Source organism: Diceros bicornis, chromosome 19, assembly GCF_020826845.1.
Source record: "Diceros bicornis minor isolate mBicDic1 chromosome 19, mDicBic1.mat.cur, whole genome shotgun sequence".
Taxonomy (NCBI): domain Eukaryota; kingdom Metazoa; phylum Chordata; class Mammalia; order Perissodactyla; family Rhinocerotidae; genus Diceros; species Diceros bicornis.
The window spans coordinates 31,171,850-31,189,190 of NC_080758.1; the positions used below are offsets into that span (position 1 = coordinate 31,171,850).

General features: G+C 45.2%; 1 protein-coding gene across 1 annotated transcript in view; it reads left to right on the top strand.

The window, feature by feature from the left end:
• Positions 1-17,053, top strand: part of TMC2 (transmembrane channel like 2) — a 57,677-nt gene extending 40,624 nt beyond the window's left edge. Inside the window, exons 14-19 of the mRNA XM_058562203.1 lie at positions 92-159; positions 975-1,214; positions 9,257-9,382; positions 12,786-12,864; positions 13,997-14,114; positions 16,836-17,053. Coding sequence (XP_058418186.1) covers positions 92-159; positions 975-1,214; positions 9,257-9,382; positions 12,786-12,864; positions 13,997-14,114; positions 16,836-17,053 — 849 coding nt within the window. The remainder of the gene's footprint in view (positions 1-91; positions 160-974; positions 1,215-9,256; positions 9,383-12,785; positions 12,865-13,996; positions 14,115-16,835) is intronic.
• The last annotated feature ends 288 nt before the right edge of the window (positions 17,054-17,341 follow it).

A 17,341-nucleotide genomic window follows, 5' to 3' on the forward strand; every position in this document is an offset into this window, starting at 1 on the left:
CTCGACCAGTTGGCTGGTGTGGGGTCTGGCTGACACCACCACCTAAAAGCTTCCTTTCTCTCTCTCTCCATCTCTCAATCTCTCTCTGCAGCCCTCATATGCTGAGTTTGATATTAGTGGAAATGTGCTTGGTTTGATCTTCAACCAAGGAATGATCTGGTGAGTTATCCATTTCGTCTGGAGATCACCTCATGTGGGGAGTCAAAAAACTGGAATCCCAGGCTTTGCCTCTCAACTAGCTGGGGAGAGGTTGGACAAATCCTCCAGCCTCTCTGAGCACCCTTCTTTCACGTGAAAATTAGAGGGTAGTACTGGATGAGAACCAGCACAATGTTTGGCCCACTCATGTGCTACCATGGATGTAGAGAGGGAAGGAGATAGAGAGAGAAGGAAAAACGGAAGGAAGAGGGAGTAGAGAGGGAATAAGGAAGAAAGGAAAAAGTGGGGAGGGAAGGAAGGAGGAGAAAGAAAGGGGGGGAAGGAGGAGGGAAAGAAGAGGAAAGAAGAAGAAGGGAGGGAGAAAAAGGAAGGAGAGAGGAGGGAGGTAAATGAACTAAGGAACTTACTCCTCTGAGAAGAGAGTTAGAGGAGGCTGAATAACTTCAGCCAAAGACTTTCAAGATGCCAAGGGCTCACTGCAAGCCAATGTCCAATTCTCCTAATAGAAAGACTTCAAATACTTTTTTGAGCAGCAATGCTGTTTTAGGGAGACCATGGAGAAACAAACAGGAGGCCATGTAATTTGCTAGATGCCTGGTGGTGTGCCAGTAGTGCTCCGAGTGTCTCCCTCTCCTGAGGAATGGATGGCTACAGCTTGGTGATAAATGTCCCGGTTCGATGGGAGGCCCCTTCCCTTGGAAGAGAAAGCAGCAAGGCCTCATGCCCCTAACCCATCAATCCCATTTCCTTCTATCATCCTTCCCTGGCCTCTCCTGCTGCTGGGCCAACCAGGTGTGTGGTTTCTGCCCCTCCAGGATGGGGTCCTTCTATGCTCCGGGACTGGTGGGCATCAACGTGCTGCGCCTGCTGACCTCCATGTACTTCCAGTGCTGGGCAGTGATGAGCAGCAACGTCCCCCACGAACGCGTGTTCAAAGCCTCGCGATCCAACAACTTCTACATGGGCCTCCTGCTGCTGGTGCTCTTCCTCAGCCTCCTGCCGGTGGCCTACACCATCATGTCCCTCCCGCCCTCCTTTGATTGCGGGCCGTTCAGGTGCACAGTCTTGGTTACATGGGAGCAGCTCCTCTCCCAGGGCAGTCTACTCAGAGAGCTCTGGCTAGAATTCCAGTTCTGGTTTCATGTCGGCCTGCAAAAGGCCATGAAGCTTGGGCAAATCATCAGTGCTGTTCAATAGAATTGTCTGCAAAGATGGAAATGTTCTATGTCTGCACAATCCAATATGGTAGCCACTAGCCACCAGCCATGTGGCTATTGATCACTTGAAATGAGGACCGAGAAACTGAATTTCTAATCTCACTTAATTTTAATTAATTTTAATTTAAATAACCACACATGGCTAATGGCTACCATATGGGACTTCATAGATCTAGCCTTTTAACATGAGTAGTCTACTGCCCTGGGTTACCTTACCATAGGATGAGTAACAGGAGAAGATGAAATGACTATACATTTACAAGTGCCATTCAAGTGAAGCAGCTACTGAGACTCTTAACTGAATCCCCACGCTCTGTGGAGCGTTTGCCAGCACTGTGGGTTCAGGGTATAAATCAGACTAATTTAGGAGACCGGACATTGTATAAAGAGATAAATAACTATATAAAGAGGTAGATTGAGAAATAACGTGCATCTACTACTCTCTTTCCAAATGTGAGAACTTCTAAAAACAATACCCCATCTCTACTCCATAAAAAGGGGTCCTGTGGTTCAAGCAGTTTGGCATATGTTGCGCCCTTTATCTGCCAGTTTCTCACTTAGAAATGCTCGACGCACGCTCCTTTATTAAAGGCTCAGAAGAATCGTGCAATAAGATAATGTGTGCAAGCCAGTGTTTCCATCCTTATTGACCACAGATCCTTTCTTCATGTAACACCCATCCAGGGCCAGGAATAGGGTGAGGCGAGTGAGGCGCCCACCCTGCACATGCACGACCCTAAGAGAGAGTACCCCAAGGGTACTCTGCACCCCTGGGCCTCACCCGCCTCACTCTAGGCCCGGCCGTGCCTACCAGTGTGGATCAACACACTTTGGGAACTGCTGATCTGGTACTTCTCAGTCTGTAAGGGACTTACCTGGATAGAGCCCTGTGGTTGGTGCCCCACAGCGAGTGCCATGGGGGCTCAGAGGAGACGTTAGCAGGAGTGCTCACAGCAGGGTGTGATCTGGCTGAACAGGGGTTCAGACAGAAGGAAAGGGGAGCTAGGTCTAGAGTGGAGGAGCATGCTGAGCTGTGGAAGGCCTGAGGCGCCAGGCTGCAGAGAGAGCCACGTGGTAGAAGCCTCGTTTGGCTTCTTCCTGAACAAAGTTTGGAGGGCTGGGCCCTGGGTGCAAATGCCAGCGCCCCTTTGCTCAGGCTGCCCGCCTGTCTCCAGGCAGGAGGCCAGTGAGGGGGCCTGGGCCATGCCTGGGCCTCCCCATCCGCCCCACCCTTGCTCCATCTGCTTCTCTGAGAGGCCTGACAGCCCACTCCCAGAGATCCGAGGAAGCGACCTGAAGACGGAACTCAGAAGGATAACGGGTCCACCTCCTTCTATCACTCCTCTGACCAAAACCCACCAACAGCTGGAACGTTCCCTCAGATATTTTCTCCGCTGTCCTCTCACTTGCTTCAGGTCTTTTCTCAAAGGCCACCTTCTCAGTGAGGCCTTCCCTGGAGACCCTAACTGAAATGTCACACACTCACCAACACACAAACACACGCTTACACGCACAGTTCTTATCACTGTTTCTGTTTCTTATATCTCCTTATCACCATCTAGCAAGCCATCCCTTTTGCTTATTTACCTTGTTTGTTGTCTGTCTCCCCCACCAGGACATAAGCTCCACAGGGGTGTGATTTTTGCTTCCTTTCTCATTGCTTTATACGCAGTGTCTAGAAGAGAACACCTGATTTATGGTCAATGTTCAAACTACACCCTTCACCTCACAGAAATTCCCCTTTACAGGGAGGGACTTAGGGTTTGGACCAGATCAAATGCCTACAGGGGCCAGGCAGGCAACATAAATGAATTAGGTGAGCATTGCTGAGCATAGAGTTAAAACCAGGGGTCAGTAAACTATAGCCCATGGACCAAATCCAGACCACCACTTGTGTTTGTAAATAAAGTTTTATTGGAACACAGCCATGTCCACTTGCTTACATACAATCTGTGGCTGCTTTCTTGACACAACAGCAGAACTGAGTAGTTGTAACAGAGACCGTCTGGCCCACAAAATCTAAAATCTTTATCATCTAGCCCTTTTCAGAAAAAGTTAGCCATCTCTCTGATTCAGAGCACAGACACTAGAGCCAGCTCTGTCATTTGCCAGCTAAGTCACCTTGAACAATTTACCTAGCTCCCTGCACCACAGGTCCATTGCTTGTAAGAGGGAGATAATGGTAGTGCCTATATCATAGGGTTGTTATGAGGATGCGGTGTGTTATTATTTGTAAAGCACTTAGAGGAGTGTGCTAGTCCATAGTGAGGCATGTATACGAGTTCGTTATGCCCGAGTCCTACCAAGGTTGGAGGTAGCTGGTTCTCACCTCCAGCCAATTGTTACCATCAGGAACATCAGACCAGTATTCCCAGATCTTCAAAGAAATCTGAACTTTTAATTGAAACCCCCTAATATTTTTATTACAGCAACTAATTCAGTACCCTTGAATTAGTATAGTATACTATATTATACCCTTGAATTATATATACTATATAGTATAGTATATATTATATATACTATATATAGTATAGTATACTGTATTATAGTATACTATACCAATATACTATATATTGGTATAGTATTTTTTTAATACTGTACCAATCCACAGAACAAATCTGTGGACATGCACTTCACATTGACTAGCATGTCACCTATGTTTCCTCCCAGAGCCTATAGGCATGCAGGTATGCATATAGCCAGGTATGCAGAGCCACAGTCTCTTGCCTGGGTCATGGTAGGGTAAGGGTGGGAGAAAGACTGGTGCTTGACCATGGGCTCAGGCTTTTCCTGTGGCCAGTGAACCAAAAACTAGCTAGACTTCTGGAGCCAACTTAGAGAAGTCTTTTATAGCATTCAGCGCACCAGGGCATACTGGTCACTTTTGATGATTGGTAACATCGAGCACTCGTGTCTATTTCAAATTCCTCATTCATTCATTCATTCATTCATTCATTCATTTTTGAGGGAAGAGCCACAGCCATGCCAGGCAATGGAATATAGGAAAACTACAGATGCTCGGCCCACAATATAACTCACAGGAGAGAAGCAGAAGATTATATCTGCTAGAAAATCCCCAGATCCATTTCAGTCTGTATTTGTGGCCCAAATCTAACTTTTTTACTTCTAAAGGGGATAGGGACTGATTTGAACTTCCTTTCTCTTCTCTCCCTGGCTTTGTTGAAATTCTATCAACAGGCCTCATTATTGGCCAGAATGAGGAAGGGAAGGAAGAAGAAAGGTGCCAAGGACCCTGAGAATCCCCAACATGACCACACACTTATCAGTGAAGAGGGACAGTGGTGGTAATGAGGGTGTAGCCAAGGTATTTTGAGTGCCTGGTTTGTGCCAGGCATTGCATAAGGCACAGATTTAATCCTTATAACAATGCTATGAGGTGGGAAGCATTATCTACACCAGGGGTCAACTAACTATCTTTATAAAAGGGCTGATAGTAAATATGTTAGGTTTTGCAGATCAAGAGGCAAAATCAGGAATATTACATAGATACTTATATAACAAGAGAGAAACAAATGCCCACAAAGTTTTTATTGACAAAATTCAAAATATGATAATAATAGAGTATAATTTTTCGTAATACAATGAGAAGAATGGAATTCTTTTGGGGGGGTGATAATATTTCACATAACTGGGGTACAGAATTATTGTTCCCTATGATCAAAAATCAATTGTACTGCCCAAATTGCCGTCTTTACTGCCTGGAGCCATCATTGTACCAGACATGGCGACACATCTCCTACCATAGGAAAAAAAAAATAACCATAAAACTTTACTAAAGCAAAGCCATTGAACTGCTGTACAGGAGGGCAATTTAGGATATTCAGCTTCTATTTCTGACAAAAATGTACAGATATGAAAATGATTAAGTCAAGAGAGCAAATGAAGTTCACCATTGACACTATTGATTTAATTGCACATGATAGATTCAAATATTTTTTGCAAATTACCTACTGATGAATAAGACAATGAATAACCATAGTCCACAAACACCTAAAATTTCACAAGCTTTGTAAAAGCTAAGCCTTTTTCTACTCCACACATATTTTGACCAGTATCAGTTGTAGCACATCATAGTAGATCTCAATTCAGGTTGTACTGAATTAGCGTTTTCTCAATTTCTTTGAAAATATTCTCACCCATATTTGTTCCGCATAGAATATTCATAAAGATTAATTCTTCAGTCACTTAAACCTTGGCATTAACTCATCCAATAAACAACAACTGAGCATTATCCATAATATCTGTTGACTCATCAAGAACCAAGGAAAACCACTTGACGTCATTTGCCTTGTTTTTGTTAGGACATTGCTCTCAATGTCCTCAACTCTTCAAGCAGCTGCTCTTGCTGGAAATTTTAAGTCTTAAACATGCTTATTTTCTCTGGATACATTTCTGTATCCATCTCCTGCAATTAAATACAATTTAGTTACTTCATCACTGGTAAATGAGGAATGTGATTTTGGAAACTGGAGGAAAGGGGATCCTTGTTATATAGAGACAGAAAGCCTAACTGAATTGTGTCCTACAGTTGTGTGGAAAGCTGAATTTGTAAGCAATGAACTTGGGTATTTAGCTGAGGAGATTTCTAAGCAAAGTGTTGAAGGTGCAGCCTGCTTTCTTCTTACTGCTTATAGTAAAATGTGAGAGGAAAAAGATAAATTGAGGAAAGAACTAATAAGCAAAGGAAGCAGGACTTGGAATTTTGGAAATTCTGCGCCTATCCAGATTGCAAAAGCTCATCCAGACACTAAAACAGATTCACTGTCAGGAAAGAAGGCTCTGAAGAGAAAGCCAGGGCTAAAGCTAGACAGCCTTTGGCCAGTGCTTCTGAAGGATCAGAAGATCTGAGTATTCACTCACACAGACGGCTCTTTGAAGCATGTGACTCACGGATCCTCTGAACCATCTCAGCAGAAGCCAGAAATAGAGATAGATTATTCAGGAAGGATATGTGTAGGACCTGTTTGTCTAATGGACTGAATTCCCACGGCATAAATGGAAGACCCACCAGGTTCTTAAGAATGTTGGATCAGTAGGAACACTGCCAGCTTGGACTGAAGGGAACAGAGAAAAGACAAAATGAAGTAAAGCTGTTGGACTCCAAAAATTCTACAGGCAGTAAACAGGCCGATAAAATCTACTCAGTCGAAATGTGTGCTACTCTTCAAGAAAAAGAAAGGATGATTCCAAGGGCAGAGTATTGGGCCTAGGGTAGAGCTGAGGGCTCAGAGGGTGGAGCCAAGAGCCCAGAGGATTATTCTCAGACCTTTGAAACCTAATGAACTTTGGCTGATTAAATTTCAAAATTTCTGGCGACTGATGATTGCTTTCTCCTTTCCATTTTGGAATTGGAATGTCTATAACTGTTATCCTATGGCTGTCCCACAATTGTATCTGGGGACTAAATAACTTGTATTATGGTTTCACAGGTCCACAGATAGAGAGGAGTTTTGCCCCAGGGTGGATCATACCCAGAGTCTTATCTATACCTGATTTAGATGATTTAGGTGATGAGATTTGTGACTTTTGAGCTAATGAGACTTAGATGAGGGTTTGGACTTTGAGTTGATGCTGTAATGGGTTGAGACTTTGGGGGATGTGTGGATGGGGTGAATATATTTTGCAGGTGGGATGAACGTGATCTTTGAGGACCAGAGAGCAGACTGTGGTAGGCTGAATAATAGCCCCAAAAGTTACCCAGGTCCTAATCCCTGGAACCTGTAGATGTTACCTTATATAGCAAAAGGGCCTTTGTCAATGTGATTAAGAATCTTCAAATGGGAGATTAGCCTGGGTTATCCAGGTGGGCCCTAAATCACAAGTGTCTTTATAAGAGGGAGGCCAAATGAGATTTGACTACAGAAGAGCAGAAAGCGATGTGACCATGGAAACATAGACATTTGGAGACTCTATGCTGCTGGCTTTGAAGATGGAGGAAGGGGCCGTGAGCCAAGGGTTCAAGGAATAAAGCTCTAGAGGCTGAGAAAACAAGGAAACAGATTCTCCCCTAGAGCCTTCCTCTGAAGGGAGCACAGCCCTGCCAACACCTCGGTTTCAGCCCAGTGAAACCATTTCAGACTTTTGGCCTCCAGAACCGTAAGAGAATAAATTTATATTATTTTAAGCCACCAATGTGATAATTTGTTACAGCAGGCACCGGAAGCTAATACATCATCTAATACATCATAATTCAATGACAATAATCTACATTCGACCATGACTTAAACGCATAACATTTGAAGTCTATTTTTCTTTTCTTGTTTTTACATGATGGTATGCATTGATAATGAAAAAATAAATCAAATGTCATAATAGGGTAATATACGTAGCACCTGAAATGCTGTCACATTATAATTGCATTGTTGCAATTTGTAGTGTGCTGTGCAACAGTGCTAAACATTGAGATGGCCACAATTGGTCCCTGACACAACTACTCATCTCTGCCATAATAGCACAAAACAACCACAGACAATCCATAAATAAATGAACATGGCTGTGTTCCAAGAATATTTTGTTTACAGACACTAAAGTTTAAATTTCATACTTCAACTTTTATGTGTCACACAACATTCTTCTTTTGATGTTTTTCCAATCATTTATATATGTAAAAAACATTCTTAGCTCACAGGCCATATAACAACATGAGGAAGTCAATTTTGGTCCATGGCCATTGTTTGCCAATCTCTGATCAACACTTCAGATAAGAGAAAAATGAAGCTTCTAGCTGCAACATTTTGGAGGGGACTTATAATTTGACAGCCCCATACTCAATGTTTTATATGAATTCACATCTACATCCTCTAAGCAATCTTCTGAGGCAAATACCATTCTTATACTTATAATACCATATTATACTATATTATTATTATATTATACAGATGAGGAAACTAAGGCAGAGAAGTTTTCAGTATCTTGCCCAGAGATGTCAATCCTCTGCAGCACTGTCCAACAGAATTTTCTATATGATGAAAAAATTCCATATCTGTTCTTCAAATATAGTAGCTACTAGTCACGACTATTGAGCACTTGAAATGTGTGACTAAGACTGTATTTTTAATTTTATTTCACTTTAATTAATTTTATTTTACTTTTAATAGCCACATTGGACAGTACAGCTCTAGTGGGGAGAACGAAAGTGTGAATAGAGACTGAAAGTGAATTTAAGTAAATTGTCTATAGTGTCCCCCAGCTAATAAATGGAGAAGCAAGGATTTGAACTAGGAGTTTCAAATCCCCAAGTCAACTTCTTGGCACCAAAACTACCAACCGAAAGCCAGCAGCCACCAGTAGTCTCTGGCAGGCATTAGTGGAAGTCAGTCTTCGTAATGGTTCTTCGGTATTCAAGGAAAATCAAAATTACTGATGTGAACTGTCCAGGGCCCTGTCCTAGGCAATCCAATCTCCTGGAATTGTAATCTAAAGACTAATTGTAGGTATTTTTGAGAGGCATCATAAGGATGTCCTTCACATCAGCCTCTGGAGAACTGTTTCCATGCCAGGGGGCCCAGAGGAAGCTCCATGTTGGCCTTATAGCTACATCACAGGCAATTTTCTCCCATGAGAGTGTAGGAGAAACCCATTTCCATCTTTCTGAGGAAGATGTCAGACACGGGAGACCTGTGTAGTTTGAGAGGTTGTGAGGTACCGAGGACATGAAGGGTGCTGACCCAGCTATTAGCCCCAGCCAAAATGGCAGCCCCTTGTGGGGCATTTTTACTTGCAGTCCATTTGGAGCAGAGCTCTGGTTCTTCTAGGAAAGCAGTGGTGAGTGGCAGCTTTGGACCATGGGGGCAATGACACAGTTGTGTGTGCCACATGAGCTCCACAGCACAACGTAACATGTCCTCTTTTCTTTCCAGTGGGAAAAACAGAATGTATGATGTCATCCAAGAGACAATTGAAAATGATTTCCCAACCTTCCTGGGCAAGATCTTCGCTTTCCTCGCTAATCCAGGCCTGATCATTCCAGCCATCCTGCTGATGTTGTAAGTTAGCCAAGGCCCATGGCTCTGCCTCATGGAAACCTCCCCTTGCAGTTGAGACTCCTTGGCAGGTCCTTCTTTCTTGCCCCCTTAGTCTGGATTTCCCAGAAGCAGATCCTGAGACAAAGATTCAAGTGTAAACAGTTTATCAGGGAGGGGAGTAAGGAAGTGAGACAGAGAAGGGACAGGAAGGTGCGTTATTACCACTAGGATGACTTTAATCCTGCTGGGGAATTCTGGGAAACAATGTACCTCAGAGTCATCCCACTCAAGGGTGAGTTTTCTGGGGCATTTGTACACCAGCTCCCATCAGCCACTGGTTGAGCTGCTGGGAGATGTGGAAGGGGAGAGGCATTGATTACTTCCCCGGCAGTTTGGGCCAGCTGCATTCCTGGGTAGAATGGTTTCTGTGAGAGGGTGGGAGGTGGAGGAGAAGCTTCAGGCACAGAAGGAAGGAAAAAAGAAGGCCAGAAGAGAGTCAACTCTTCTTCTTTAATTACTGTCATCAAAAATATACCAGTGAAAATACGAGTACTTTTTCTTTAAAAAATCTATTTTGGAATGCTCTTTTAAAATTATGAAATATTCCTAACATACAGAAAAGTATAGACAATCATGTATAGGATCACAAGATTAAACAGATGTTAACATTTAGCAACATTTGCTTCAGATCTCTCTCTTTTTTTTTTTTTTTGTCCTGAGGAAGATTAGCCCTGAGCTAACATCTGTTGCTAATCCTCCTCTTTTTGCTGAGGAAGACTGGCCCGGGGCTAACATCTGTGCCCATCTTCCTCTACTTTATATGGGACACCGCCACAGCATGGCTTGACAAGTGGTGTGTCGATCCGCGCCTGGGATCCGAACCTGCAAACCCCAGGCCACCAAAGCAGAGCGCATGAACTTAATCGCTATGCCACTGGGCCGGCCCCGTCTCTCTTTTTAAAAGAAATAAAATATTACGGATACACTTCAAGCCCCATCTAATCCTTCTCCCTTCCTCCCTCTCCAAAAGTAACCACTATTAGGATTAGTTGTAATCTTTTCCATGTACATTTTGGTACTTTCATCACGTGTGTATGTACTATTGTTTTCTGAGTTTTAAAATTGTTCATGAATGGTTCACAGTACACAGCTTTCCTCATTCAACATTATGTTGGGAGATTTACCCACGTGGATACATGAGCACACATTTTTTTTTTTTTTTTTTTTTGTGAGGAGATCAGCCCTGAGCTAACATCCGCCAATCCTCCTCTTTTTTTGCTGAGGAAGACGGCCCTGGGCTAACATCGGTGCCCATCTTCCTCCACTTTATATGGGACGCCGCCACAGCATGGCCCACCAAGCAGTACTTCGGTGCGCGCCCGGGATCCGAACCAGCGAACCCCGGGCCGCCGCAGCGGAGCGCGCGCACTTAACCGCTTGCGCCCCCGGGCCGGCCCCCATAAGCACACATTTTAATGGCTCTCCTGTGTTCCGTTGTATGACCAAAGCACAGTTTATCTATTCCCCTGCTTAGACATATTTAGGTTGTTTCCACTTTTTTTGCTATTTCAAGTGTGCTCCTTGTATATGTCTCCTTGTGCAAATCTGAGAGTTTCTGTAAGACAGACCTCTAGAAGTGGAATTGCTGGGTCATGGATATGTGTTTCTTCAATCTTTTTTTTTTTTTTTTTTTTTGCTGGGAAAGATTCACCCTGAGCTAACATCTGTTGCCAATCTTCCTCTCTTTTTTTTTTCCTCCCCAAAGCCCCAGTACATAGTTGTATATTCTAGTTGTAAATCCTACTAGTTCTTCTATGTGAGCCACCACCACAGCATGGCTACTGATAGACAAGTGGTGTGGTTCTGCGACCAGGAACCGAACCTGGGCCACTCAAGCAGAGCACACTGAACTTGAACCACTAGGCCATCAGGGCTGGCTCAGCCTTTTTTAGATAGTGCTGAATTGCTCTCCAAAATAGATATATTTCCTTACATCCTCGATTTCAAACATCATCTACTTCTAGTCCTGGCATGAGAGTGGGCTGACATCATATAACAAGCTGGACTGTCCTGTTACCTCCTAAGGAAACTCTGGAACCCAGACACCAAACTTGACCCTTGAAGGCAGCAAAGGAAAATGCTAAATTTGGAAACAGCCTCAGGAGGAACACAACCACTCATGAGCATTTTATCTTCCCTGCCTCCAGTTCCTCCGTAATAAATGGGTAGTTAATTAGGAAAAAGGGCAAGATCCGGCGCAACGTAGAGGTCTTACAAAACAGATATTGGTCCCTTCGCCTGTCCTCCCTTCACAGCTCTGCCACAGTCCTCTGAGTCTTTGCTTCAGGAGGCTCATGTGACAGCCTCTGACCCATACTCTGCTCCAAAGACAATGTGGTCCCTCTTCTCTGGTTGGAGAGAGTTCACAGACTCTACCAAAGTGGCTACGAGTGGCCCCATCCTGAGGGGAAGGCTCAGGAGACCCAAGCTGGAGCAACTGAGGCTTGAAATTCACGGAGAAAAGTCACAATTAGGATGAACCTAAGAAGCTCCCAGGCAACGGGCTGGCAGAGCACCCAATTCAGGTGGCACCCTGGCTTTTGGGGCCCCTCCCTTCTCAGGTGGTACAGTCCAGGTCTTAGGCCCGGATCCTAGGTCTTGAGAAAGGGAAGCCCTGGCTACAGCCTCAAAAGACACCCAGTCACCCAGTCAGCCAGTGGGGGCTGGACTATGAAAACCACCAGCCCACGACAGACAGTCCCTTCAGCGCTCCCTGGGCAGGGGGCCTTCGGGGCCTCTGGAGTTGTGTTTCTAGGCAAACTTGGAGCAGGCACTGAGCACCTCTGTCTCCTCTCTCAGCATTCGAAGACTGCAGAAAGAGCTTTGGCTTCAAACGTGGGCTCCAATGAGTGCTAATGGATGAGGTGACCTTGGGCAAATTACTTAACCTCTCTGAATTCCAGGATATCGATCTGTAAAGATGGGAGTCATCCTTTCTACTTCATGAGGTTTCCTTAAGACCAATGAGATGTGGGTGGGATGCACATGGCACAGAGCCTGGCACAGGGCAGGTGCCCGGGAAACACAAGCAGCTTCTGCAAACAAGAAATGCTGCTACTCCCCCACCTCCTCAGATTTTCCAGAAGAGGGATTCCTTTAGCCAACCTTTATTGAGCACTCTGAGAGCTAGAAATTCGTGTAGGTCATTTCCACGTTCAATAAAACAGAGGGAGAAAGGGGATGTCCAGGACCTTCTCCACGTTGAGTGGGGAACTTAGGATGGTAGGACCTCCCTCCACCCCACCCAGAAGCAAAGCCTTGACACCTATTCCAGGAAGCCTGCCTTGATTCCTCGGGAAAGGCAGCCAGCTCTTGTCATTTTCCAAGATCGCAGAATCACAGGAGGCACGCTTTTCTCTTGCAGCCTGGCCATCTACTACCTGAACTCAGTTTCCAAAAGCCTTTCCCGAGCTAACGCCCAGCTGAGGAAGAAAATCCAAGTGGTGAGTCTGTTGGGAGTTTTCATTCAAAAAGATGTCATGTTTTGGTTTGTGGCTAATTTGCTCTGTGAGCCCAGTTGTATTCTTTAAGTGGCTTTCTTCTAAACCAAATCCAAAAATACCTGTATTATAGGAAGCCACCTTGTGAGATTCAACAACAGGTATTTATATTCTGAGGACATTTGGGAGTACAGAACAATAATGACTTAAATTTTAAGAGGTTGCTAAAGAACAGGAGAAATTCAGTGGATTCAACCAATGTTCATACATAATAAAATCACTACCAACAATAATTCCTACAGATTAAAAATAATACTATAAATGCTAAAAAAAATACTGTTGTCAAAATGACATTGCCTTGTGCCCCATGGCCTCGGCAGTCTCTTAAGACCCTCCGCACGCGGGCAGCCTCTCTCAACATCAGCTGACACCTTGACTTCTGACTGCTCTCTTCAGTTCTCCCCGCCCCACCCCCATGTCCTACACTTGGTAAAGGGTGGACCCCAACCCTCCCTAAGCCCTGTCCTGCTTGCTCCCTTGCTCCCTCTTCTGGAACTACCCTCATCTGCCTCGCATCCAGTTAGTTCCTCATCTGCACTTCCTTCTATTGATCTCACTGTCCTCCTGCCCCGGTATAGAAAACCACTGAGGGGCCGGCCCCGTGGCGTAGCAGTTAAGTGCACGCTCTCCACTGCTGGCGGCCCGGGTTCAGATCCCAGGCACTCACTGATGCACCGCTTGTCAGGCCATGCTGTGGCGGCATCCCATACAAAGTGGAGGAAGATAGGCACAGATGTTAGCTCAGGGCCAGTCTTCCTCAGCAAAAACAGAAGAGGATTGGCATGGATGTTAGCTCAGGGCTGATCTTCCTCACAAAAAAAAAAAAAAAAAAACACTGAAACATGGGATTGGAGAGCCTCTGTCCTCCCCCAGTCAGATGTTCCTTCAGATGCTGTGCAAACCTGAGTCTGGGGCTGCCCTCTCCAAACAGTCATGAGGACCAATACCAGGCGACTGAAGGTAGTTACCAAGAACTGAAGACAGAGCCCTTGCCCTCTAGATCTCACCATCCTGGGCTCTGAGCCTCAAAGACCCATTTCCCTGGCCAGGACTAACTGTTAATTTTTTCCCACAGCTCCGCGAAGTTGAGAAGAACCACAAATCTGTCAAAGGCAGAGCCACAGCCAGAGATTCAGAGGACACGGCTAAAGGCAGCACCCAAAATGCCACCCAGCTCCAACTCACCAAAGAAGGTAAATTCTATTTCATAATGATTACTTGTCACAAGGCCATATGGAAAGGTGGAAAGAGCATATGTTGTGAAATCACATGGGTCTGGGATTGAAATCAGATTTCAGACAATCATTAGCTGTATGAAGTTGGGCATTAGCTGTATGAAGTTGGGCAAGTTACAATAAGGATCAGTCATAGCACCCACATCACAGAGCGGGGAAAACGAGATGGGATTGTGTGTGTTAAGTGCTTCCCAGAATTCCTGGCACAGAGAAAAAACCAAGGAATCCAAGCTGGCAGGAGTGCCTGTAAAGCAGGGGATGCCACCACTTTCTCCTCTTGCTCATTTCTATCCCTTGAGTCTCTCATCACATTTTCTATGGTGACAGTTCTTCTTATGTTCCTTGCAATTTAGTCTCATTTCTGAAATGACTTAGTCTTCTGCTTCTTCACTTTCTCTCCTGAGTCTGTCAGATCCCATGTCACATCCTCATCATTTCTGCTACTTAACCCCCTGTAGGAGCACGACTGGTGTCCCACCCAGATCCCTAGGTGTTGGCCAACATGGATCACAGCTGCCAGGGCACAGAGGAGGTATTTGTTTTCTACGTCGTTTTGAATGTTCTCTTAGGAGGAGAAATAGGGAGATTTGCATCTGGCAGCTGCTGCTCCTACCAGAACCAGTTTGTATTCTCTTAAAAAAGAGAAGCACTGGAATTTATAGAATAAAGGGTGAGAAAAGGCGACATGAGAAAGTGTCACAGGGCTTCCGAGGGGAGTGAGCACAGACCATCTCCACCCTGGGAGTGAGGGAAGCTGATGTGAAAGAGGCCATCTCTGAGATGATCCCGTTTTCTAAGGATTGTCCCTATTACAATTTACAATTAAACGACATGCTGTCCTATTGGCCTTTGGTGTGAGAATTGAACGAGATGCACAAGAAATGGCTGATAGTTTAGAAGTTTGAATTTTTAGTGCAGAAATTATTTACCATCTGTTTGATGCCTTTATGACATATAGGCAAGACTACGAGAAACAGAAACAAGAAGAATTTAAGCACATAGCAGTATTTCCCTGCAAGATGAAAATTCTCCATCAGTTTGTTTTCAGTTCTCGAGGTCCAATAGGGAAGGGAGTGACTGCGGAAGCAGGTCAGGAGAAACGGGCCCCCGCGTGCATCCCTAGCACACATTCTGTTGATACTGGAATAGTAACAAGTATTGAAATAACTCATAAACAAGTAGATGTTGCAAAAAGGGGACAAGAAGTCTGTGTCAAAATAGAACCTGTCCCTGGTGAGCCTCCCAAAATGTATGGAAGACATTTCGAAGCTGCAGACATTCTTGTCAATAAGATCAGCCGGCAGTCCATCGATGCCCTCAAAGACTGGTTCAGAGATTAAATGTGGAAGAGCGACTGGCTGGCAGCTCATTGTGGAGCTGAAGAAAATATTTGAAATCACCTAATTTTTGTACACGGGGCAGGAAATGGAGTAAATGCGATATTATGTTGTAGTATCACCAACAAAAACAAGACAAAAAATGGCACAGACGTATTTGAACATCGATGGACTTAAGTATGGAAGGAAAAGAATAGATCTATAAAACGTTTTTCATGAGAAACCAAGAAACTTACCCTGGTTTGACAGTGGTCAATTCATGTCTCCACAGTCCCAATGTGCCTGCCCACTTTACCCACTCCTTTACCCTCCTTTCTCTGTGGGCTGCTGTTTTAAAGTCTGCCCTTGCCCAAATTTGAATTTTTATTATAGATCTAAAGCTCTTTCAGTTGTATACTAATTAAGTCAGTGCAGCAGTATTTGATTTTTAAAAAGTGAAAGTGTTATCTGAACACGTCAGTGGGACTAGGGTGTCGGAGAGAGCTTAGGAAGATGGTTAACCTTTTGTCTGGAAAACTCCAATAGTCTCTATTGTTGCCCTCACTTAGCCTCTCTTCTTGAAGTATTTGCTAAAATGATGCTAGCTGCTGTTAACAAACAGGCCCCAAACAGCTAATGGCTCAAACACAATAAAAGTTTACTTCTCACTCAACATAAAGTCCAAATTCGGTGTTTTCACTGGATGGCCACTTTCTTCCCAAGTGATGATGCAAGGACCTTGGCTCCTTCCATCCTGTGACTCTACCTGCATCGAGCTAATGCAAGGGGAGGACCCTAGAGGACCCACCCGGAGGTGGTGCACACCTAAGCCTGGACTTGGGTCACAGGTCACACTCACCCACAATGGAAACTTAGGGCATTTCTGTGTCCCAGGAACCGGGTTTGGTGAAGAACAAGCCAGTAATTGTCCCTAACTTTGAGTTAGGGAAAGGGAAGGAAACGGGTAAGTGAAAGAGCTAGAAATTGGATCTGATTTCCAGGAGCACCATCCTGGGGCTGCTCCAATTTACACAGCCCCTTCCATCACCATATTGCACCATGGCAGCCACCTGCGAGGCTCTTATTATTGTCCCAATACTATAAAGAAAACCCAGGTTCAGAGAGTCTAGCGTTCAGAATCTACTACTCCAGCCAGCTGACAATACTCCTCCAGCACCTCTGTTAATGTAAAGACTAGGCCAAGGCACTCCTAGATGCCTGAGGGCAATCTGCCTATCCTCACATCACCAAATAGGACTGAAATCTATGTACAGCGCAGGGCAGCTCCAGGGAGCTGCCATTTGTACCAGGAAACTGTAGGAAAATCTCCCACATCCTCATTCTTGTCTTGTTCATTTTTCAGGGGCCACACCTCACTCTGCCGGCCAAAGCCAGACCCTGGACAAGAAGGCACAGGGCCCTGGGACATCTAGTTCTGCCAGCGAGACAGTGCTGCCTGCCTCCCAGCACCTCCCTGTGTCTCGGCCCCCTGGCGTCAGACCAGATTCTGGCCGAGCCCGGCCTCAGACTCATCCTTGGAGATCAGCCTCTGCAAAGAGTGCTCAGAGACTGCCCCGCTGACAGCTGGGACTCACAGGAGCACCATTCCGGGCCGATCCTCGGGCCCCACCGGCTCATACCCCCCCAAATCAGTGTTTTCTCTTCCTCTCTCCTCTCATTGAATGTGGGAACTTTGATTACTTAGTCTCAGGCCCTTGTTGGCTACAAAAAGGAGAGGACAACAGCTTCCTCTGCCCATTAGAGGAGCTGAGCCTCTGCCCCCCTCTCCCCCCCCGCCAACTGCCCTGGTTCAGGCAGCTCTGGGCCTTGCACTCACGGTGGTCTCCCTTGGCTCCAGACTTCAGGAGG